The sequence below is a fragment of the Nesoenas mayeri genome (assembly GCF_963082525.1).
Source record: "Nesoenas mayeri genome assembly, chromosome: 3".
NCBI classification, from domain to species: domain Eukaryota; kingdom Metazoa; phylum Chordata; class Aves; order Columbiformes; family Columbidae; genus Nesoenas; species Nesoenas mayeri.
In genome coordinates, this window is record NC_137544.1 from 17,043,461 (window position 1) to 17,069,280 (window position 25,820).

Consider the following 25,820-nt stretch of genomic DNA (forward strand, 5'->3'; position numbering starts at 1 on the left):
CCAGGCTCTCCCCAGTAGAAGTTTCAGAGAGAGATCTTGGATACAAGTATGACACAACACAATGGGTTCAGATACTTCTATGGAAATGCCTGAATTTTATGCAAAACCACCCTAAATTCTAGGGATAGATGCCTTACTCTGACTATTAAATGTTTTGTGTCTTATTGTCTGTTCGTGAATGGGGAAAAAAAAATCAGGTTGTTTATTTTTAGGAAATGTGAATTCTTTATTATGTATGTTTCTGCTTTGTTCTTTAGATGTTTCTAGGTTACAGACCTTGAACTTCCAGTGGCATAATCTATTCACTTTTGGTTTAAAACCCCATTGTCTCTCTGTGTAACTGTAAAGGAAATATTACAGTCCCATTTAGCAGCTCTTCAACTTGGGTGTATAGCTCTCAGTATAGGACTATGCTGGACATTTACATTTTACCACTGTCTGATGGCCTGGCTGCAAGTTGTGTTCAGGTTCTAGTTCCCAGTATCACTGCAATCATGGATCATTGTGGAGATAATTTTCGTTATGGGGAAGGTCGGAGCAGTAGTCCAGTCTAATTGAAATTTCTCAGGTTGGAACTAGAAACTGTGGTATGTGAAGACATCTCTTTTTTTTTGCAACACAGTGGCAAATTCTTAGATATCTTAGAAAAATAACAAACAACATGCTTATGCTTTATAAGCTATCTGCAAACTTGGAGAACAGCTCTATGCTGGTTGAGGCCCAACATGGGCTTATATTGATCTCACGTTTTCACAGTATTGTTCTTATTGTACTTCAAAGGAAGCTTGAGTCTGTAGAGTTCCAGCCTATAACAGACCCCACGGTTGGGAAGCAGTGGAGTAGTTGAATTGGGCTGAAGGCGTAATTAGAAATTATGAAAAAAATGTGGGATAATTGCCTTATTGGACCAGCTTTTCATTGCTTTGCAGTTTGATGACTTGCAACCAACAAACAAGCGCTCCCCATGTGTTTCAGAGGATGGTCTCTGCAGTGAAAACTTGGCACTTGAATGCTGTACAATCATTAAGCATTTCATGCTTGGGGGTTTTCCACATGGTTTAAGCTGTTAGTGGAAAACTGAGGCATTTAATTATGTTAGGGATAACATGAACTCTTTTTCAAGAGAGTTTCATTTCCAGAAAATGCCAGAGAAACTGTGCCTTATGATGGTGAAATATTTTCAAGTCAGTCGGTTTTCTGAATCATATTGTACTAACCAAAAAACGTAAGACAAAGGTAAGGTATTGGTTCTCCTATCTGTTTAAAACTAAACAAACCAAATTCCCTGTTTAGACTAATGGTTACAATGCATATCATGCAGCTTCATATGTTGGAAGAACATATGAAATTTTGGTCTTAGTTGTGCAAAAGAATGTATGGAGACTATCTCTAGCAGCTAAGAATATGGAACCATTTTTATTTTCCATAAATCACCCAAAGTTGTAGCATATGCCATCTAGGTAACTGATGTATGCAGGAATTAAACTTGAATTTCTCAGTGCATTTACAGCTGCTGCTGAATGGAGAGGTTTTTTTAGTCCTTACTGACAAATCCAAAGTGGAATATTTCAACAAATCTTACTCCTCCCTCACCAGTTGACCCTTGAGTCATAGAATTATTTATACTGAATTTGGTGCAGTAGACTAATCAGAATCTTGTCATGTGCAGAAACACAAACCAAATAATAAGTTCTGTTTTGTTAAATAGCTACATAATACAATTTTGAAAATGCTGTGTATAGAAACATCAGAAATCTGTTATATAGCCGTTGTTCGGAGAAATCTAAAACACTGTATTGCTTTCCAGTACATTGCCTTAAACAAGACTTGATAAGGAAATGAAAATCTTTATTTCCAAACCAAATTCAATTTCACAGATAGGCCAAAGCAAAATTTCACAATATTAGAAAAGCGGTTTGTACTTCTTACCTGGGTTGCCACTTGTAAGCGTCATAACTCTCAAATGTACACTCATCGGTCTACACACACACTTGATTTTAGCACTTGGAACATTGGAGCTATAAGGCGTCATTTGTTCCAATGGAAGCATGTTTGTAATTTGGAGATCTCAGTCTCTTCTAGAAGTGACTTCATTAAAAGCCTGAGTTCTCATTTGGGCCCTTTACACTGATAAGACTTGGGAAACTTGGGTAGTGTTTGTTTTCTTGAAATCTGTTAGTAAAATGTATTGAAATTTGTTAGGCTTGGAACCTGTTTGCAAAAATCATGGTTAGAATTAACTGATATTTGTGCAAAAAAAAAAAAAAAAAGAAAGAGTAACATGTTTTTTCTACTTCTTTTATAACAATTGTCCTTTAAAATGGTATTTGTATTGAGCAACATGCATTAACGTATTTCCAACAAAACAAAGCTCAAATGCTGTCTGCTATAAAAATCCATTTATAGATTTATAAAATGTAGGATTTGTGGAAGCCTTTGGATGCTTACCACAAATACAGGAAGCTCCAGCGGTGCTGTTATGTATCACACATTTTTTTTTGGTACAGTTGTCTTGGGTATTATGAAACTTTAAGTTTTACTGAGCATGCGATTTTGAATTTAGCAGGTCAGGGAGAGTGATATTACCAGAACTATCCATAAATTATCCTTTTCCCACATTCAAAACAGATGTTAGAGTGTAGCTACCAAACCCAGTGCAACTCTGCTCCTCCAGAAAACCCACCAGAGCGCCCCTTGGCTCTAGGGGAACCAGAAGGGGATCAGGGAGTTTGAAGAACTCACTCCAGAGCTTTTAATTGAATTCTATTCAATGCAAAAAGTAAAGACACCTATTAGTAATTGTTATTTTCACTTTATTAGACTCAACTAGAGGATGTGTTTTGTTGAAATATTTTTTATTTTGTTATTACATTTTGATTTGTGTAATTGTTTGTCCCTTTTTTGTTACGTTTTTTTTTTCCATAGCCATTCTTTGCCCCATATCTTTACATGCCAAGGTGTTACCCTGGCAGTTCTCATCTCATCTCACGTCCACCACTAAAAACGAGTTTGTCCAGAGATCAGAACAATGGCCTAGTAAGTATTTTGAAGGGTAATTCAAATACTAACCTAGACAAAAAAATATACAAGTAATGAAAAAGAAGGTTATTAATGATGATTCACTATTAGATAAGTACAAGCTCTGTATTATAAATATTTTAAGCAAAGGAGTTATTAACATGTAATGTAAAATGTATTTTGTTTTAACTTCAGAAATTCCTTACAGAGGAAAACCTCTTCTGATGTTCAGATATCAAGATTAGAGGGCTATGACCTATACTAGTGGCAGGAAAATATTTTAATGAAAATGTCAACTGTAATGTAGTAAAAATATGGATACAGTGTAATATTAAAGGAAAAGAGCGATAGTTGTAAATGTATCTTTACATTTTTTTTAATCATATGTATTCTGTGCAGAAGATAAAATTACATCATTCAACGTTGTTGAAAGGTCAAAGTAAAAAGCTAAAAGGAATGGTTTAAATATTTAAGTAAAACGAAATGCATTTTACATTAAGTATATGTCAGTTGTAGCTTGGTTTTGCAAGTACATATAATTCAACTTTACCCATTGAAAAGGAAAAACAAGCAGACTTTTCTAGCTTCATATAGAATAATAAAATTCCTATTTAACAGTATTTGTTTTACTGGCAGATGGCTGTTCAAATGGAATTAAGAACTAAAGAAAGCTAAAAAAAAGTAGAAGCCTCACTTGTCAATCACTTTTATTCTAAGATATTGATACAATGGGCAAAGCTATTAAAAGGTGGTAAAATCTTTAATTACATGAAGAAAACAAATGTGTTTCTGTTGAATTATATATTGTTATGAGATCATTCGCATTCACTGTTTACTTCATATTTTTTGTTGAGCCCTTGATCATTTTACCCAAACCGTAATATTTTGTTGTTGTTAGGATGTTATCAAGGAGGATGCTGATGAGGGGCTTCCTTCACCCACAGACCCCTCAATGGTAAACGAGTAGTCATGTGGTGTGGAAATTTTAGCATCTCATTGCTTTTTCAGCAGTAATGAGTCTGCATTAATCGTAACTGCAGTTCACTAACACTGCATCAGTGGCTTTGGTGGGCAAATAGAATAGTTGAAAACTAATGTAGTTTGTGAATGAATTTAAGAGCTAATATTTCACTTATAAGATTTGTTATATTTTTCCCTGTAGTTTTCCCCTTACCTTTCTCCGTAGCTGTGGTGAATTTCCAGTAAAAACAGTGTTGTGGTAGCTGAACAGAGTAAAGAATGACAGCTGGTCATTCAGTGCTTAGATTTTAGAATGGAGTAACTGTTTTTCCCACTTCAGTTGTCTCTCTCACCTGATCCCTCCTTCTTTAGTTGGTGCCATAAAGCTATTGCAGTTAACACAGCATAAAGCAACTTTTGATATATATATATTTTTTTTTTTTTAAAAAAAAAGCTTATTCTTGAGTCAGAATGCTAATGTACCTTTTCCATTTGTTTTATCTTAAGTATTCACACAAAAATGTCATCTTTATAGGTATCTGTTTTAACAGTAACTGTGGGAATTGATGGAAAAATCATTATTTATTACCAGACCAAAGAGGTTAATACAATTGCATCATTCTCTTAATACTTGCTGCTGATAGTTGTTGGCAACAGTTATAGTTTGATCTTGGTTATTTTTTCTTCTAATAAATCATTGCAATAATGGCTTGCCATTGTTGTGCAATGGAAAAGAAAAAAAAAGGAAACAAACCCACGCAAATTACAGAACTGTATTTAACTGCACGTAACCTTTGCTAAGCACCCATGTATGGGTGATGAGAGGGAAAATGTACCCTGAAGTTCGCTCTCCCAGGTCATCAGCTGCCTTGTGTGAAGGGGTGACTTTGGGGTAGGCGTTTCTTGTAGTATATTTTTGGAGTTGGTGATGCCTTCTCTGCATTTGATTCCTTATCTCAGTATCCCATTCTTTTCCCAGTCCTTTGTAGCTTGTCAATGCAAGGAGAAAATGTAAGGACTTTAGAGAAAATGGCAGGAGTGTGTGTATCTGTGAGCGTGAGGAGGGACACAGGGCTGGAAAAGCGGGATTTAGTCTCAGGGCAAAGCAGTGAATGAGCTCCAGACCTGGACCTGATGGCTTCTCTGCTTGCTGCTCTCAGCGTGTATTGTAAGCACACACAGGCTGGAGTTTCAAGCAGCAATTTAAAAGATTCATGTAAGTTATGTAGTCTCTTGGCTGTAGGTAGGAAAATACAGGAGTTAGAACATTAAAAAGAAACTTTGTTTGGAATAACAATAATGGAAGATTTTATTAGACCTATTTTTGAGTTTAATTTGTACAACTGCGAATCTGTGTAGTACAGTGCATCGAATCATACACTTTTCAAAGACTTGGAAATATTTAACCCACAGTGTAAATGTATAATTTTGGATTTTTAAAACTCTTTTGGGTGGTTTATGAGAATGTTGTTAGTCAAGATATGGTATTCTGTGTGTCTGACAGGATGCCTCATCAGGGTTTCATCTCTTCTAAAAACCCTTCTTTTGTAGACTTCATTGGAATTTCTTTGAAAGGGAACAGTATTATACTTGTTTTAGGTACTGCCATTATCCAGAGGTGATGGGTACAATAATTTCTTCCAGCTATTTAGGTAGCTCCTAATTGATGGGTCGCTGGCACTATATGAATGACACAGCTTTTACTTAAGTGGATTGGTATATGCAAAGTAATGAAATCAGCTAAAAAACTGTACAACGTAGTTAATGAACACCAAGATGTGTAATTGGTTTGATTGAAAACAAAAGAATCGTGCAGAATCAAAATTGTCTTTCATGTGTATCTGACAAGAAGCCAGAAATGTTCCAGTTTTACTTTGTGTAAAATAGAGAATAGTCATTATTTTGAATGTTTTAAGCCTTACAGGGCGAACCCCAGTTTCTTTTGACACAGAGGATCATTGCTACTCATTGCATGAGTTGGCAGAGCTGTGTTCAGGATGCTGTGTGATCTGGTTAAGGGCCTGGGATGTTATCAGTCTGACATTGAAGTTGACGAGAGTTCTGAAGTTTCAGATCCTCATCATTAGTCTTGTAAAATCAGTCTAAGTCCAGGTTAGCTTAGTGGAAATCAGTAATATTTTGAGAGCAGTCAGTCTGCAGCAAGACTCCTACTTCTGCCACCTTTTATATTCGGATTATGTTGCTGATAAAACTTGTCTATCTCAGCCTGTAGGTGACTGTTCTTTACTAAATGGAATACGATCTATGTAGTTGTATCAACATGAAAGTGCATTGCAAATTTTAGGGTATTGGCTTAAATTGTTGATGAAGATAGATAGGCTTAATATATCAGCTGTTGGACATCTGTGATGGAGGCAAACATGCATTTCTGCTGATTTTACTGTGCAAATGATTATTTCTGACAGGAACTGCAAAAACTTCTGGAGTGCTCTTTCCAAGAGTTTGTCATCGGTTTGTGGAGTTACCAATATCTGTCCATAGTATCCCCTGTTCTTTCAGAAATCAAACCAGCATGAGCAGTGGTTATCTGTCATAAACTTAACCGTGTGCTTTAGTTTGCATTGCTAAATATGACTTGTTAGGATGCAGCTTGTTCTAATATAATTACTTTGTTTAAATACATATTTTTGTACTGCATTGAAAAGATAACACCTTAAGGTGTAGTACATGTGCTTTGAGTGAGAACTAACGTGGCCTGGAGCACGTCGTGTGGATAAACCTGCAATGCTTCTGAAGAAACTGGGAGTGCTTTTCAGAAGTTTGAGCATGAATCAAAATGAGTGGCATGGGAGTTTTCTTATATGGATTTTCCAGGTGCTTTCATGTAGCATTTTTTTGCTTCAAGTATTTGTTCTTAAAAGAACAACATTTTCAGTTCTGTGGATGGTGGTGGTTTGCTTTTTGGGAGGTGGGGTGGGTGTGCTTAGATACAAGATATCAGTTATTTCAGATGCGTTGGTGGTATAATGTGATCTTGAAATGGCAGGAGAATGTTTGGTTAAAAGCAGGATTTTCCATCAGAAAAAAATGTAAAACTTTTATGCAAACAAAATACAGCGTCACTTTTTTACAAGTGCAAAACAGAGTAGTTTGCTCATAGGAGAATAGTATTTGTATAGTATATGCTCAATGTATATTCTCAAGGTCTGTCTTAAAAGTTCCATCACATTATGAAAATACGTTGTTTCTGTCCTAACACTGATCTCCGTTTACCTCAAAGCATGTTGTCTGTGTGTTCAACCTTTCTGATGTCACTTTCAGCTGTTGTTTCTTTTCGTTCTGTTTTGTCCTGTTCTCAAAGCCGTGTAGGTCTGGGTTAAGCAAAATCAGACAGGTACAGCCACTTTCTGTCAATGATCATTCTCTTACTTCAGAGTCATTCCAGACGCTATCATACTGGCGCTTCACGCTGGGCTGTCTGTAAACTAATGCTCATTACTAGCCTTGAGGTTTGTTTTGACAAGCTGCTTTTAGCTTTTGCATGGCAAATACTTTTCAGACTAATGTTCTCTAAGCATCTCTAACAAAACCACCAAGGCTGAAAAATGTGTCAGTTTAAGTACAGTTTTAATTCACTTACGTGATTACAATATCCCTAAAGCTATTGCATTACTTATTCTTCAGAGAGTGCTTTTTATAAAGAATGATTTGGATTAATGTGCAGCTATTTCAAACAGTTCACACTTTAACAAAAATAGTCTAAATATTTTAAAGCTTTTCCATATTTTTTTATACACAGCAAGAAGAGTTTCTAAACTAACTCTTAATGCATGCAGAAAGAATGACTCGTTCTTGATTGCTGAAAAATATTTTGATCTGGAGGAGAGCTGTTAAATAAGAAGTGTTTGAAACTTTTCTTCATTTATTTGTAGATGTGTGAGAGATAATGTATTGAATAAATGCAGAGAACAAAGGCAATTGCTTACACGCATTGGTTAGGGATCGTGTATTTTAGTAGTGCCACAATGTAATTTTGGCTATAATAGTTTTTTATTTTAATTGATAAACTTTCTTTAAAAAAAAAGATTTGAATTTACTTAATACCCTTTCCTTGTTGATGTATTATCTAACTCATATAAATAGTAAATAGTGTGTTTATGGAGAAATACTGGACAAAACTGGTGTTCTGAAGAAAAAGTGATTTTTTTAAAGAGGAAAAATAGAGATGTACATAAAAGTAGTAAATGATAAATCATTTATGGATTAAGCTCTTTCCTGTCATCTTCACCAGTTCGATGGTTGGTGTATATCCTTAACATGAAAAAAATTTAGCTGTGCTAAAAATCACACTTCATTAAGACCTAGATGTCTTCCCTTAGATGCATAATATGATAACTAATTAAATATTGTAAGCACCTAAATAGGGAGACATTGCAGAATCTGAAAAGCAGCTGTCTTGTCCTCAGAAGGAACACCCAGCCCTGACATTAGGTGCCTAGACTGTGCTAGAATTAAAATGCTTAATTTTTATGCAATAATTTAGGTAGACTATCTACTCAGAAAATGGGGTATAACTTTTGTTTAGTGTCCAGCTGACACCGTATTAAAAAAAAAAAGGTCAAAGGAATGAAGATTAGTGCCCCAGCTCTGTTTCCAAGCAAGTGTGTGAATTGTGAGACTGAGATATCCACCCCCCCACTTCCCCAGCCTCCTGTGGTATTCTGGAGTGAAGTTGATAGTTTGCCAGTTTAAAGTCCATTTCAAGTACATCTGGCAGAGAACTCTGGGGGATTTACATGTGATAGCATCTAAAGTTTGAAACTCAGAATAGCTTGAGTGGGGAGCACGCCTGCCTCCCCACATCAGGGTATCTCGGGTAACAGTAAGTTAGAAATGACTCCAAGGTGAAATGGTAGTTGATAATGGGGTTTTGGATTGCTGCCTTGGAATTAATAGTTAAATAAATTCTTCTTAAGTATCCTGGTTTAGATAATTCAGATATGGTTAATGCCATTCTGTGTGACAGTCCTTGGTTTTCACAAACATTATATTTGGATCTATTAACTTATATTCTGAAAGATTAAATAACTTTGAAGTAATTAAATAAAAATGCCAAAAAAAGTATTGCAACTATAAAACTGATCTTCATTAGTGATTTGAGGAATATAGTCAAACTTGATCAGCTGAACTGTGGATAGTCAAAATGCCCTTTTAATCCCCAGGTTTAGGCATGCGATGCTGAGCTCTGAAGCTTTAGAAGCTCTTTTGCATCCTCCCAAAATAAGCTTTGTTTGGTGCTTGGTCTACAGTGCAGAAACCAAAACCTGACATTCAGAAAAAGGGGAAGGGGCAGCCTGCCTCCCAGGAGAAGGGAGTGCAAGTATTTCATAGCTGATAAAACTGCTTCTCATTTTGTTTTTAGGAATTTGGAATCACTAGTGTAACTGTTTAGAGCAGGGCTGTCGAACTCTTTTTCACCAGGGGCCACATCAGCCTCGCGGTTGCCTTCCGAGGGCCGATATTCGGCCCTCGGAAGGCAACCGCGAGGCTGATGTGGCCCCTGGTGAAAACGAGTTTGACACCCCTGGTTTAGAGCTTTGCACTTTGCTCCTACTAAATGCACAGGTCTCCATCCAAGAGGGAAATGTGGGTTTTTTTTGAGATCGTATACTGTCTTAGTGCTGACTGCTTGCAGGTGCATTTGTTTTGTTTTTCCACACTTTCTTTGAAGTTTCCAAAAGCTGGCAACATTAACCAGACAACTTCTTTGTTACAGATATGAGTTGTGAATAATTTCTACCTAAGTCTTGCCAAAGTTTGAGATATATGAGGCATCCTCACAGTGCCTTGGAGGGTAGTGGCAGTGTTGCACACTGTGGTGACAGCCCCTTGGCTGGTCTTGCATAAATGGAGCTGAATGAACCACTGGAAAATGGACAAATGTTGCTAAAATCGCCCATTGAATCCAAATAATTGAGGAGTTATGTTTTAGGCCATCTTGCTCTGATACTAAACCCAAAGTTTTTAAGACAAGAAAATCTAAATTGTATCTGCATTATTTAAAAACAAGCAAACAAACCCCAAACCAAACTAACTACTAAAATCAGGGGGAAACTGAGTAGAGGTGCATTTGAAATTGATTAACCCGTACTTAATATTTCTGAATTTTATATTGCTTTTCTCAAATAACATAGGCAAGACTCAAGATGCTGTGGTTTTTCTCATATAAATACCTATAATAAATATTTCCCTATATAGAGATATTCTGTTAGTACTTAAAAATGCCTGTGCATTCTTATTCTCATCCCTTAATTTTAAAATGTAGTTGAACACTGCTTGATTTGTGTTAGTGTATATTGTGAAATTCTGGGTGTACTGAGTATGTGAGCAGATCTTAGGTGTGCATTTTCTCCCTTCTTCCAGGGAGCAGGCGCAGGATCCACCGCAGGAGCATCCCACGTGTCTCTGAGCACAATGAGTGTGGAAGCCGTGTGCGAGAAGCTAAAACAGATAGATGGTCTGGACCAGAGCATGCTGCCTCAGTACTCTGCAACTATAAGAAAGGTATCAGCTGAATTTCATTAATATATTTGGTACCTAAACATGGAGATACAGGAGAAAAAGAAAATATTGAGTTGCCTCTTTTCTTGAAGATGTTTATTGAAACTCATCAAATGACCATAACTTCTATACGTGCTAAATTTGGAGGATGTTTTAATACAAGCATGTATTTTTCAGCAGAAAATACTCTCTCTCAAAAAGGAAAAACAGGCTCACAAATACAAATTATTATGAGACTGGTTATTTTGAGAAAACAAGTAAGAAAAATATTTCCAGAAGTGCCATGTGTAGATAAACAGAATTGGAGATGTGTTCGATATCCAGGTAGCAACATCCTCCCTTTTTTTTTTTCCCCAAAAACTGGCACATCTCTTTTAAATGAGTGCTGAAGATGGTTCCATTTCACTCTTATCACATCGCATATATATATATACTTCAGAAAAAAGGCCACTGTGTATTTTTCTGTTACTGCCTTTTTTCTGAGACATTAGCACAGAATCATTTTGTCTTCGTTAATTTTTTTCACCACTCTGTGTGCTCCTTTTGCAAAGAAAGAAGGGGCAAATGTGAAAGTTATCATTAGTGAATGTTTTTGCTGAGCTGGCATTGTCCCTGTACCTATCATATCATAAAAAATACAGGGAGGATGTTGATTCAAGGATTAAGGGGCAGGTTTATCATAGGAAGCTTCAGCAGTGTTACTGAAAGCAATAAGTAGGATGTCAGATTGCAGCTCATTAAGAGAAAACATTCCAGTTGCTCCAGTGGCTCTGGAGTGCTTAAAAGAATGTGCTCATCAGTTATCTCTAATGAGATTCCTCTTATTTATATTCTTACATTTCTTACTACAAATGATATAATGTAAAAAAGGAGGAAAGAAAATGGCTCAGCCTGGTCTTTTTCCTGGTTTGATTGTGACCATCTGCTGGGATATGGGAACAAAACCACCGACATCCCTCAAACTGAGCAGATCTTGCAACTCGGGTCTCCTGTTTTGTGGCTGCTCTCCTAAGACATGGTTCCTTTTTTACATTCTGTCCATCCACCGACACATGGTATAAAAACAAAAACTTCTCATTGTTATGTAATGGAAAAGGTTCTGGGTTGAATTTTGGTGCTGTTGGAAGTTGAGCGCTGTATAAACATGCCCAACATAAGGAGTCACCTTCCTGGAACACAGACAGTGGTTGGGTACTTCTGCGTTGATCTCTGAATGACGATGAAAATTGGCAAGAAGTCTGGTCTTCTGTACCCGGGTGTTTCTGATGATAGGAGTCGAGTCAGCCTGTATTTATGCCAGGAGGGAGCTTGGTGGAGGTAGCACTTGATGCCTCCAGCCAGGGGTCAGAGGATGCCTTGGACTTAATTGTCTGATTGTCTTCAGACACTTGGGCATCTGCAGTCAGTTTGTGTTCTGAGTCTGAGAAATCCAGGCAGATGAATGTGGTTTATTGTCTGTGAAATTTTCTGCCACTGATATATTGTTTCCTTATGTCTGCTTATAGAACACATTCATTGCCTTTCATATACACATTTCTGAATGTGGTTTAGTATTTTCAATTTTTTCATGACACATAGATTCTTCCTGTCCATCATGAATCAATATTCTTGTATACAAACACATGTTTATTATATAAGATTGGACTTAAGAGTGATGTTGGGGAATTTCACTGGTAGTCCCTATCAATATATTTTATTTTAATTATCTTTTTAGTCTGTTACTGCCATGCCATAAGTCTTGTATTGGTAATTCACATTATTTAGTTTTATTGTTTTAGGCAAATATAAATGGTCGTGTCTTGGCTCAGTGCAACATTGATGAACTGAAAAAAGAAATGAATATGAATTTTGGTGACTGGCATCTGTTCAGGAGCATGGTAAGACTTTCTCTTCAGTATTCAGGTCGTTATAAATTAATATTTTTCATTATGAACCTTATATTTTTCTCTTTCCTGTTGCTTTCTTGTTATTATCACCTTTAAGATGATCAGTATCATCTTAAAACATGGATGCATTTATTTTATTACTGTGTTTTTTTGTCTCGACATTGTAATGAAGAACTGGTTGCCGATGGATTTGCCCCTTCATTGATTGTGAACGCTGGAGTTTTGCCGCCTCTTTTTCTAAGGTCTTTTTCCTGTATAGGTTCCATTTTCACTTTTTAAATTTACCTATGTTAATGAAATTAGGAGAACTTAATTCTCTCTGAAGCCTCTGTCCTTCTGTTAAAAGGTAGTCAGGGAGTACAAAGTACAGGGTGTTTCAAAAAGATGGACCCAGTTTCAAAGCAGTAGTGATTTCAAATTGGGTCCATCTTTTTGAAACACCCTGTGTACTGGTGTGAGTAAGTGGACAGCCAGGCTGTTAAGACATGCATGGCACAATTGCGTTAGCATGATTTTAAAGAAAATTAAACTAAAAATCAAGCCAATGAGGTAAATGTACATTATTTGGTTGAGACATACTTGTATAATGTGAGAATGCTACATTGCATACTCTTATTGAGGCATATGTATAGATATCTCATTTCTCCCATTTCCCTCCTCCCCATTTGAGAGTAAATGAAGGTTTTACAGTGAGGGTTACGCAGCACAGAACTGTGTTTTCTCTGAAGTATTTTAGTATATTGCCAGTTCTCTTTCTGAAATTACAGTGTGTCTCTCAACTGCTAAATCAGTCTTGAAAACACTTGAGAATTAAAAGGTGACATTTATTGTTAGATTCTGGTTGATTAAGCTATAAAATAGAAGTGTTTGGTTTTGCTTTTAATCATAATTTATCACTGATATTGTTTTCCATGAAGTATTTTGTAGTATATGAATTCTTTTAAGGGTCTGAGCAGTAATAAGAATAATTTTTAAATACCAAAAAAATCTTTAATATTTAAACATGATTTGCAGTAAAGAGAGTGAACGGAGTACATCTGTGAACAGATTTTTTCTTCACTTTTCGATGACCACAGCCACATATGCAAGTATATTTTTACAGTTGTGAATTCCTTGCTCCTATTTTCAGTAGAATTCTTCTTTAACAATTTTGAGAACTTTTTCTATTTATATAATTACATTCATACTGTCCCTTTTTTGTGTGTTAAGGTACTTGAAATGAGAAATTCAGAAAACCAGGCTGTTCAGGAAGATGCTCGTGGACCGGCTGAGCACGTTACCGCTGCGATGCCTCACAGTGAACTTACTCGTCGTCCTGGGCATAACACTGAGTTGCCTCACACTGAGCTCACAGGTCTTTCTGGTCAAGCTCCCTACACACTTAACTTCAGCTTTGAAGAACTCAACACTATTGGTCTTGATGAAGCTCCTCCACGCCATAGTAACTTAAGTTGGCAGGTATTTAATAGAGAAATGTATTCTGCTTGGTTACCTGTACAGTAAAGGGTTTTGTTCCGTTCTTAGATACAGACAGGTCAAGAAACAAGTCTACTGTGTGACAGTTCATGTACTTTCAGTTCTCAGTTGTGGCAAAAAACAGTTTTGTAGAGATGTAAACTCTAATCACACTCTCTGAGTTGAAGTCTTTAGTCTTTGCCATCTGAAAACTATTCATCTGTTCCACTAATGGCTCCTCAAAAGAAAGAAAAAAACAAAGCTCTCGTGCTTCTCTCACCTCGCTTAGGGTGGCATCGTGCAAGATTTGTATTTATCATAATATTCGGACTTCGTGCTGAAATATTGTAGCTATGTGCTAGCCAGATGTTATGCTATTCAAAGGGCTACAGATACATTTATTAGTTTTTTCCAGATGGGCAGCTGCAGTGCTCCATGACATCAGAGCCTTGTCCTGACATTGCAGTCATAGACTTGAGAGCTGACGTCTTTCTCTAACTACAGTTTTTGCCATAGGTTATGGTCAATTTTCTTTTGTATCTAATGAAATCACTTGAAAAGCGTGATTTTCTTTTGTCATTTTTAGGAAATAAGACAATTCAGTTGGTATCTAAATAGTGAATAGAATAAAAAAAATAAAATAAAATTTACATCTTTTTAATATCTGGTTTTAGAAAACTAAATTAGAAAATCTTGAAGATGCATCAAAATAGGACGACCCCCTAAATTAGTAGCTATAGGTGATATTCATATTTAGAATTGTAGCTGAAAAGAGGTTTGGGATGTGTATCCCAGAGATGGATTTCTGTCCCAGATACTACTGTGTGCGTGCATGCTCACTTGGGTGTGTTTGTAGGATCCTGATTACCCTTCTTGCCTGTTTCCAGCAGGTTTCCAGCAAGTTTGTTTTTCAGAACCCAAGTGACATGACTCACATTTGTTACATTGTTTTTGTGTCAAAAGCACAGAAAGAAGTACAAGAATTTTTTTTTTTTAAATGCTATTTAAAATGCAGGTTTAAATAAATCATGCTTCTGATGCCCATGTAGTTATCGGAAGTTAAATAAAAAGAATGAGAAAGGTAGTTTGTCCTTAAGAAAACATTAGAATTTGCCCGTTGGAATTTTTACAGTTTATATTGATTAAAAAAGAATATTGCTGCTTCTCTGTAAAAAAGGATACTCCTGGAAATGCACAATAAAATCAAATCATTTTCTCCTGGAAATGAACAGTAAAATCAAATAGTTCTCTTTCTGGGGAGAAACCATAGCTGCTCTGAGTATAGGTAAATAGTAATGAACATGCATAAATAATCAAGTGTTAATATTTCTGACATTCTTGCATTTTGTTTTAGGCATTGAATTGCTTAGGTGTCACGGCAGATAGAAATCACTTAAACACCATTTTCCTTTAGTTGCTCACGTTTAGCTGTTTCCCAGTATTCTAGTTTATATACAAAATTATTGAGCTTATGGGAAGCTGTCAGTAATACTTGTTTAGTAATACAAAGGGAATAACAGAATGGTAACCTGTAGGTCTTGTGTATATTGCTTGCTTGGGGAATTATGAGCATCTTCTGAGAAGGAAACATGTTGGTTTGCATTGCACTCCTGTGCAGAATGAGAAAAAGAAAAAGATGATGAACAGAAACAAGAAAAGAAGGATGCATATAAGAGCAGGGAAAGGGGAAAAGAAAAATAGAGGTCGAGAAAGAGAAGGATGGACCAAGAGCATATATCTATATGATCAAGCAATTCACAGTGTTTGAATCCACACATTAATTTTCCTGCTTATGTTTAGCTTGTTAAAATTACTGGAGCCCTTTTAGTTGTTTGGGGTTTTTAAAATATTTTTTTCCAGTATTATAGAAGGGTAGGTTTTTGACATGTGTTTTATATTCAGTGTTGCCCCAAATAAGCCATAATCCCTCAAAAGTCTTTCTAAATCTGATCTCTTGTGCAGTGTGAAGTTGAGTAGGTTTCCTAAAGTATGTACTGCTTAAGCCAGCGCCTCAGCTCTGATGCACTGGGCACTGTACATCTTTTGTTTGATGTTAGTGAGCAGCCCGTAATACGCATGACACAGAACTGCGTGTTCAGCCACAATCCGCTCTTCACCTTGTTCAGCTGTCTGCTAGACCTTGGTTCTAGAATTTAATAGATGGCCTCACATTCTATGCTTAAACAGTTCTGTGTGTGAACACTGAAAGTGAGCAGAGGTGGTGGCAAAGGATAGGTCTGAGAACTGGTTTTGCTAAATTTGGCTATATGCAATGGAATCGTGCCAGAATTCATTGAAAAGACCGCCATCCTACATATTTCAAAGTGGTTTTGAGAAATGTGCATCATTTAGGTGAACTCTTGCTGTCTTTTTAATATAAAATGCTAATTTTGTAAATGCATAAAAATATATTAGAAAAGCCTGTCTTGACATACAAATGTAACTGTTATATGCTCAAAAAGAGCCTCAAATGCACTGGATAAAATGCTTGTTTTGTGGAAAACTTGGGCTGTGGGGACCAACAGTAAGAATACTTGCGTGTGATTGCATGTATATGATTATAGTAACCATATTTTAATGATAGCATTGACAATTTCACTGGCATGATCAGTTCACAAGAAGAAAGATCATTTAAGCACATACTTTATGCTTTGAGTTATTTAATTTAAAAATATGAGTAAAAGTCAAAACAAACAGTTTATTTAACTATTTTCTCTCTTTTTTCTTTTCAGTCACAAACTCGTAGAACTCCAAGTCTTTCAAGCCTTAACTCTCAAGATTCTAGTATTGAAATATCAAAGCTTACTGACAAGGTCCAGGCAGAATACAGAGATGCATATAGAGAGTATATTGCTCAAATGTCACAGCTAGAAGGAGGTGCCAATTCTACTACAGTAAGCGGTAGGTCCTCCCCGCACAGCTCAAGTGCTTTCTATATGGGGCAGAGTACATCAGGGGGCTCCTTGCATTCTAGTGCAGAACAGGAAAAAGGAAAAGATGGTGAACAGAAACAAGATGATGGAAGAAAGTCCTTCTTGCTGAAAAGAAATGATGTTGTTGATTATAGTACTTCAGGTGTTTCTACTAATGATGCGTCTCCTTTGGATCCTATTACTGAAGAAGATGAAAAATCCGATCAGTCTGGTTCCAAGCTTCTCCCGGGAAAGAAGTCTTCGGAAAGAACAAGTATCTTCCAGGCTGCAGATTTAAAGCTTAAGGGAGTTACTCTCCGGTATCAGAAACTTCCAAGTGATGAAGATGAGTCAGGAACTGAGGAATCGGATAATACTCCACTTCTTAAGGAAGGTAAAGATAAGAAAACAGATGGCAAAATAGAGAAGCAGCCTAAATCTCCAGAACATGGATCTGAACCTATTAGAACCTTCATCAAAGCAAAGGAATATTTGACAGATGCCCTTTTGGATAAAAAAGATTCATCTGATTCTGGTGTAAGATCCAATGAAAGTTCTCCAAATCATTCCCTCCATAATGAAGGAGCAGATGATTCACAACTTGAAAAGGCAAATCTCATTGAGCTTGAAGATGACAGTCATAGCGGAAAGAGAGGAATTCCACACAGCCTTAGTGGCCTTCAAGATCCAGCTGTGGTTCGCATGTCTATTTGCTCAGAAGATAAGAAAAGCCCTTCTGAAAGCAGCTTGATAGCAAGTAGCCCAGAAGAGAACTGGCCAGCATGCCAGAAAGTCTATAATTTAAATAGAACCCCTAGTACAGTAACCCTAAATAATAACAGTGCTCCAAATAATCGAGCTAATCAAAATTTTGAAGAAATACAAGGTTTGGGAGATTCACCTCAAATTATCCTGCACCCTGGCTCGGGTTCCAATTCAAGTGCCGTTCAGAATGAGAACCTGAAGAGTGTTGCTCACAAGCGGAGCCAGCGTTCAAATTACAGCAGGCTTTCAAAAGATTCATCAGAGCTCCACACTGTTGCCGCCTCAGAAGGGGCTAGTTTCGGAGAAGAAAGAGAGAGTATCCTGTAAAAAGCAGCCAGGTTAAAACAGAGTATGCCCACGAATTGTAGCTTGCTTGGAATTCTTTGTCAGTGTGTGGTTACATTAAGCTCTGTAGTTTAAGCTTTCAGTATTGTAATAGAAGGTCTAGATTATTTTCAGTAATTTTCTTGTAGGGAAGTAATTTTAACAAGAAGCAAATTACTTCAGACCTTCCCCCCCCCCCAAACAAAAGCAGTACTTGTCAGCATGGAAAACCAATTATTTGTTAAGATACTGTGCAAAGGTTTGGTCAGGGGCAGATGTTACAGAAGTATGGTTTGATTATTAAAATTATTGAAATTATGATGTGGTTATACTCTTCTGTTGGGATATGTATTACTTATCCCTTCTAAACATTCCAGTTAAATCTGCATGCTTGCAAGTAAAGACTCTGCATCTTTGCCACTTGACGTAAGAGACGTCAGAAGTTTAAGTATCGCAGCCTCTGACACCCTTATCAAACTTTGCATTAATTAATGGATTAATGTGTGCAACATATATTACATATGTTGAAATCCGAGTGTTAAGGTACCTGTTTGGCTAAGTGTGTGCTTTTACTCTCTGTATGTTCAGTGATTGCTGTTGACTTTGTGAACTTTGGGTAGAGTGGTGGTCAGGTTTGTAAGGAACATTGTTTTCATGTGTCATTGGAATTGGCAGTTATTTATAAGGTAATACCTTATCATTGATGTAGTGGATCCATTATTTATTATAGGTACATAATTTTACAGACAGGGGTCTAAATAGATGCAACCACCTGAGCTACATTAAAATATTATAAGGGTAAAGTATGAACGTGACGTCTGTGTTATGGAGCATCTGTTGCTGTGCATGATCTTTCCTTGGTACAGTGTTTATCATTTGGTTAGGGAAAGAAATATAAGCAGTGCTTGCCATTTTAAAAATCATGCATACCTTTTGGAATCTCATCAGAGCTGTATGCCGGCTTCTTTATTCTGAGGTTTGAAGATTTTTATGTCATCTAAATAATGTGCCTGAACATTATTGTAGCAAATACTTGTACTGTCCAGTGAAATATGCATGTTTTTGAGGAAGAATTGTTCAAACTAGACTCTGGTAGTACAAAGAAAATAAAAAATAAATTGGCATGTTGGGTTTGTGTCCAAATTTCTATTTATTGCGGTATTTTGTTTCTTCCCTTGATAAAAATGTTACATCCACATTGTTTTGGTTAAAGTACTTCGCAAATTTTATTAAAAAAGAATGCATTAAACCAGTATTGTTATTAATACAATACTAAATGAGCACCAAGTGTAAAAATACTTTTGGTAAATGGAGTTGCCACCTCCCATGAGCCCAGAGCAGTCGTCCTGCTGTTTGTGGCCATTGACATGTTCTAGTGGTTCTGCGCAGCTCTGGTTCTGCCCTTGTGCATCTCCAGCCAGATGCCTCCAGTGGGACCATGTGGCCGTGGCCTTTGTTATCCAGACCAAGAGAATGCTTTTCTATGCCAGAGTCAACTCAGAAAAACTGGCTTTATCCAGGCTCTTTATTTTGTCATTACATGGATGTCTTGTACTAGCAGGCCTGGAGATGTGAGCTGTGCATTTTTGGATTCTGTTAAATTGGTACGTTATTTGGTTGAATTAAAATTTATTCATCAGAGTGTTACAGAAGTACTAGAAACTTTTGTGCACATATCTTTATCTATCGGAAATATTAGTTTAATGAAAAAGCCTCCCAAAGCAAAATAAGAAACCCTCAAAGCTTGTGTATCTTCATGATAGTTTGCTGTGATATTTCGTTGTGACATTTTGGGAACATTTTTTTGTTTATATTCATCCTATTGAAAAAAAAATGCACATCCTTCTGCTTTCTGAAATTTTGGGGATTTAAAGGCTTTTTACAGAAGGATACTTATTGTTTTGTAAGAGAGGAGGAGAACTGTAACCTTCCTCATTTTGACATATTCACAATACTGATGAAAGATCCTAATTATTTCAGGTCATTTTGTCAAAGTCCTTAAATAATCCAAATGGACGAATTTTTACTTTTCATATGGCTCTGAGATCTTTTTCTTCCTCAAAGTTTTGTCCCTCAAGTATCCTTAAAAAAACAAAATTGGGTCGAAATAACCAAACAGAAAACTTTTCTGTGTTTCTGTCTTGTGTTTATTAATACCAGAGTAATTGCTTACTGTCACTAAAGAACAATAGTTAGAAGCAAAGTGCCTGTGTGAGATTGTGCAGAGCTTAGTGTAATACTCTCTTTGGGGATGTAGATCCATGCCCCGCATAGGATGCAGGTACCTAAAATAATTTCAGCTCCAAACAGTGGTTCAGTCCTGGTTCCTTTAATTGCTTTTAACTGCATTCTGTAGTAGTGCATGCTGTAGTTTATATAATAATCAGATGTGTTCCTGGGGTTGTCATTTAATGCCTTCCTAGTGAAGTTCCTAGAATCAGTGAAATGAGAGTGCTTCATAGCCAATTCAAGGACAGCATGCTACAAAAGCTGTTAGTAGGACAGTAAATATAACACTTAGAATCTGCTTGCATAAAAATGACGAGACAGGTGCATTTTCTTCTTATTGAAGCATCATTTTAATTTTTGTACAGGTGTTAAGCAAACAGAAGAAAATATAGTACTGTGATAAAGGGAGAAAGGAAGAGAGAAACAGAAGAGACAAATGGAGTACTTAATACAGCACAGTAGTAAGAAGTGTCTTTTAGTATATAATAGATGTATATATTAGTTACTATACATGCTTAATGATTTTTTTCACATGTAGAATATGAAAGAATAGCATTTGCAGGAATTAAAAATATGCTTCAGTTTCATAGCTGAAACTTGTTTTTTCTGTACCGCAGTTGCTATGGTTACTGTCCTCCTTAGTTTATTGTACAGTTCTTGGAGTCAAGAAACCATAAATAATTTCCAGTGTTGAAATATTAAATGTTAGCTCTGTGACTATGGGAATCACGGAACCCAAGAGTTCCATGGAGGATGGAAATGAATGAAGAATATAAAACAAAAAGACAACTGCAAACTTATTTCTAGTACTCACCACTTTCCAGAACTCTTGTAATGATAGTTTATATCTCCACTCTAATTTTGGATGACTGAACACTACAGGAACTTGAAAACACGACTTCTTAGCCTCACTGAATCTGAGGAGCACAGTTTGGCTTGTCCTCTCATTCTGATGCCTGGATATGTTTGCAAGGGTGAAAATAAATTGATTTTGAAAGTTGGACGCAAGTAACATTCCAGGATTTAGGTGAGACTCTCATGGCTATTTGCCACCTTTTCCAGGGCTGCAGTTTCTGAGAAAGGGGGAGAGGTAAATTCTTAAATCCCACTTCTAAAATTTGCACTTGTAAAATTCTTCAAGACTCTGGAAAAAGGTTCCCATTTTGTGCCTGTCGTGGTCAGTCTGAGGTATTTGATCACCCTATATGACTTTTCCCATGCAACAGAATATATACGTGGTGTTAGTATGTTTGCAGTCCTTAGTTTTCTTAAGTTTTCTCTCCAAATACTGCTTTTTTTGTTGTTGTTTCTTCTCTTATTTGTTCTTCATATAACCTTTGGGAAACTCTCCTGGGACGCACTTAGCATGGGTTTATACAGTATGCGAAAATAGGTGGTTACTCTTGTGGTGTGGACTTCACGGTAAGAATATGGCAGGTTCTTTGTATGGCCACGAGATGCACAGGCGGAGGATCCCAGTAGCATCTGTTATCCGTAGGCCAGCATGCTGCACCGTTTGGCCTTGGTGCTAGATAGCTTTATCATCTGTGACAGTAATGGATTTAGAAACTTAAACCTGAGAAATTGCCAAAGAAAACAATACCTGGATATTTGAGGTTGCTTAGCTGAAAGCCACAGTTATGGTGAAATAGAAGTGTTAATACCTAGGAGTAAACTTTCAGACACGCAAGAGAAATAAAATGTGCTAATTAGTGTAAGATAAAGATTCTGTTAGGATTTTGGTCTTTTTTTGTGCCAAGTAATAGCTGTAGTGGGCAGAACTTCGAGCAGAATTCAAATTCCAGTTAACCAGAGAAGTCTGGGAAGACCATGCTGACCTTACACACAGTTTTCTGTTAGTCTTGTGCATTATGTTTTCTAGATTTTGGTTATATTTATTAAGGCACACTTCATCAGTATAAGGATGGAGTGGGGATAATGTTGCTTAGAATCTGTGGGAATTTGTTGCTTTCTCTGTGAGAATGCACAACTGTCTTGTGAGTTGCGCGTGTTCTCACAGGTCTGAATTCCAACAAAAAGGAGAAAAAAGGGAACTGGGTGCTCAAAATTTTAGTAATTATAGGTATGATGGCACTGCAAATAATGTCTAGATAATATCAAACCATATTTCCAACAGAGCTAAAATTTTGTAAAGACTAATTGGCACATGGAGACCTATCAAACAGTGTTAAAAAGATTATTTTAGCTATTTAACATCCAGATAGCTTTTTTTCATTACAGATTGTCTGTCATGCAAGCTGAGTATGCAGCATGTTCTGCCCTTTGGTTGACAAATGGAAGCAGGTTATAAAAGTCACAATGCTGTGTAAAGCTGATGTAAAAAGCGCTTTTTTTTAAATTCCTGTAGCGTGTTTCTTGTTTTATTTCATTGATCTTGGGCTGTGTCAAAAGAAGTGTGGCCAGCAGGTCAAGGGAGCTGATCCTACCCCTCTGCTCCGCTCTGATGAGACCCCCCGGTAGTCCTGCATTCAGCTCTGGAGCCCTCAGTACAGGGAAGACATGGAGGAGAGGGGCCAGAGGAGGCCACAAAAATTATTAGATGGCTGGAACACCTATGCAGAAAGGCTGAGAGAGTTGGGATTGTTCTGCCTGGAGAAGAGAAGGCTCCCGGGAGATTTTATTGCAGCTTTTCAGTACTTAAAAGGGGCCTATAAGAAAGATAGGGACAGACTTCTTAGCAGGGCCTGTTATGGCAGGACAAGGAGTGATGGTTTTAAACAAGAAGAGGGGAGATTCAGGCTGGACATGAGAGTGGTGAAACACTGGCCCAGGTTGCCCAGAGAGGTGGTCGATGCCCCATCCCCGGAGACTTTCAAGGCCAGGTTGGATGGTGCTCTGAGCAATCTGATCTAGTTGAAGATGTCCCTGTTCGTTGCAGGGGGATTGGACTAGATGACCTTTGAAGGTCCCTTCCAACCCAAACTTATGGTCAGGTTGTTTATGATTGCTTTGTTAAAAGTCTTCATGTGGAATTCACTAATAGAGGTGTGTATTCCTTGCAGCTTAGCACAGCCTCTGGCACGGTAATGATTCTGTTCTTTTGTGATAAAACGTAAGACTAATGATAGAGGAGGTTTTTTTCTTTTATTGAGCTTTGAGTCTAGCATTTGTATTTTCATTTGCAGGTCTGCCTCCTGTGATGCACTTAGTATTTAAGTTTTGGTTTAGAAATGTATGCCCCGTCTTACAGAAAGACTCGGCGCTGCAGGGCTTTTAGAAGTGTTTTCTTGCTCATGACTGTAGTTCCTTAGTAAGACTGATACTTGCAACACCAAATGTTTGGGCCTTAAAAAGTGTTAAAAGGTATTCTTCTTTCTCCAAAGCATATTTTGTTATGATAGTGACACTGGATAAACTTCTAAAAGAAATGCTGTTGACTGATTTTCTTCTCTTAGTTTATCATGTCTTACGGTCACCTGAAGTGAAAGAATATTTTAGAAGAATATTTTAGAAGCACATGGTCTTTTGAAGGAAAAAAGAAATAGATAAGAGGTTGTTTGAGGTGTTGTGTAACAAAAGGTTGTATTTGAGAGTTCGTGTTTGTTTCTTCAGATAGAATTCTAGCAATGGAGCATACTTTTTGTTATGTTAAGTCTTAGTATTGCCATTACATAGTACAGTGTACAGGGTTCTTTCATGTTTCGAGTCTCCTTTCTAAGTCTTGCTATCACATATCTTTGTTACCTCTTGTGGAAGTAACCTGGATTGGAGAATTACCTTTTTAAGTAGACCAGACAGTGATTGTATACCCTTGGGTACAGTGTGTTTATCGTTTATGAAAGAGAAGGCGAGGAGAAGAATAATAGTGATCAATTGTAAGATTTTACTCGTGTCCAGGACTTTTCATGTTAGAAAATAACAGAACAAAGTTTGAGTGGTTTGTATGTGTGTCCCTGGAACCTAGAAATGAAGATACAGACATAAAATATTAACTGTGGGGAACAGTAAAACTAAAATGGAAATTCTGTGATGCCTTACTGCCTTTCTTCACTAATTAAACTACAGGGGAGCAATCAGCAGAGATTTAACTTTTTTGTTTTTTTTAATATTTCTCTCTTCTGAAATAATGTGATGGTTTGTGCTTGGCCAAAGGCAATACATATTCTTGAATCTGTTTACATATCCAAGCACCTTCAAATCTTTCTGAATTTCTCATAGTACTTTTGAGAGGCAGCAAAATTTTACTAGCCTCATTTTGGACACCAGAATAATCCTTTCCCACCTCATCAACAGTAGCATACAGAGTTATACATATTTTTCTAGGAGAGTCAAGAATTGAGACCTGAGCTTTCATATGCCAGTCTGTCACAGGGGCACACAAAAAATCCAGGCAGATAGCAAACTCAGAAGGGGAATCTATTTTTCTTCTTTCAAACAAAATCGTTTAACCAATGGTACGTCAAAAATAAAATGTCCTCTTAAGCAAAATCAGTTTACATTCTGACAAACATTTAGTAAACCACAGGTTCGAGATACCAAGGGGAATCCAATTACTACACAGCTGACTCGGGATCCCCAGACTCTGGGATGATGACTCAAATTGCACGATCGCTCATCTGTATACGATGAGACTCCCAACCCCAAGTAGTTTCCATAGGTGATGTCCTGACCTAAGGGGAGAGTCCCCAGCTGCAGATCTGCTGCTCCGAGGAGACCAACTCAAAGGGGGTCTCTGGTGGGCTCCATCTGCACCCTAGTTGAATCTGAGCTGTGGCCATACGTGGTCGGTGGGATAGAAACTTCTCTCAGCCGAGGTGTTTCACTGGCCAGGGGCCCTGTCTGTTCACCAAGGAGTGTGTGCATGACCATGGTTGTCCTTTGGTCTAGAAGTTTCTGGTGCTTTTGGCAGGGTGTGGAGAAGTGTACCTGCCACACACTAAAATTGGACTTTTATTGATACTAGGCCCTCTTTATGTTAATTTAAACCATGAGAAGTCTTGAAGTCTGAACTGAATATTACTATTAAGTTAGCTTTCTGTCATCACTCAGAACTTTTTCTCCCCTCCTCTTGATGTTTCCTCTTTGACTGCAAACCTGGCAGCCTGTGGTCCTCCTTTTTTGGCAAATATTCTGATTTTGAGTATCTTTGGAATGTCAGTAATTGGGGACTAAGTAAATGTGCTTTCCCCTGCTCTTACTCAGTGTGCGAGTACATCATGTAGAGCACTTGTCACTGCTTCAGTTGTGCCTCCCCGCCCAGCTGGGGCTTTGGTTGCTGAGAGTGTAACTTACCTTCTCTTCAGCTTCATCATAACCTCGGAACTACTGTACGCTGCAATTTTCCCCACTTCAGCAATGGCAGAAAATCTGATCCTGCCACAGTGGTTGTGATGTTTTTTCCTTGCATTGAATTTTTTGTTTGTTTGGGGTTTTTTACCCTAGGAAGGTTTTACAACCTAGGTAGGGTCTAAGTTCTACAGTCAATTTTTTACTGACTTCTCTCCATCCTCTTCCTCATGTCCTTGGAAATTCCTAGGATATACATATCCAGAGTCCACAAAGCTGCTTTTAAAATATATTTTATCTCTTATCTTTGTGGTGGACAGTAATGGACACAGCAAAAAAAAAAAAGTGCACTGGTTTATATCTGCCAATGGACAGAACTGTCAAACTTTATGCAGTGGGGGAAAAATATGCTGCTTGGTTTCCTTACAAGTATTCCTGAAAAATAATCAGTCAATTCTTGCTCATACGATAAGCACAGTTGTCAGCTCTTCTGCTATGTAAA

The 25,820-nt window shown here is 37.3% G+C and overlaps 1 protein-coding gene across 6 annotated transcripts in view; it reads left to right on the top strand.

Moving 5' to 3' along the window:
* The window catches only part of KIDINS220 (kinase D interacting substrate 220), a 74,998-nt gene extending 56,033 nt beyond the window's left edge, over positions 1-18,965 (top strand). For 4 of the 6 annotated variants that reach the window (XM_080342982.1, XM_080342980.1, XM_080342985.1 and 1 more), the window contains 6 exons: positions 2,926-3,036; positions 3,917-3,973; positions 10,363-10,503; positions 12,279-12,377; positions 13,596-13,844; positions 16,574-18,965. In XM_080342982.1, the coding sequence (XP_080199108.1) occupies positions 2,926-3,036; positions 3,917-3,973; positions 10,363-10,503; positions 12,279-12,377; positions 13,596-13,844; positions 16,574-17,845 (1,929 nt within the window). In that variant the 3' untranslated portion in view covers positions 17,846-18,965. The remainder of the gene's footprint in view (positions 1-2,925; positions 3,037-3,916; positions 3,974-10,362; positions 10,504-12,278; positions 12,378-13,595; positions 13,845-16,573) is intronic. The other 2 variants (XM_080342981.1, XM_080342983.1) reach the window with 2 other exon arrangements.
* Positions 18,966-25,820: the final 6,855 nt, after the last annotated feature.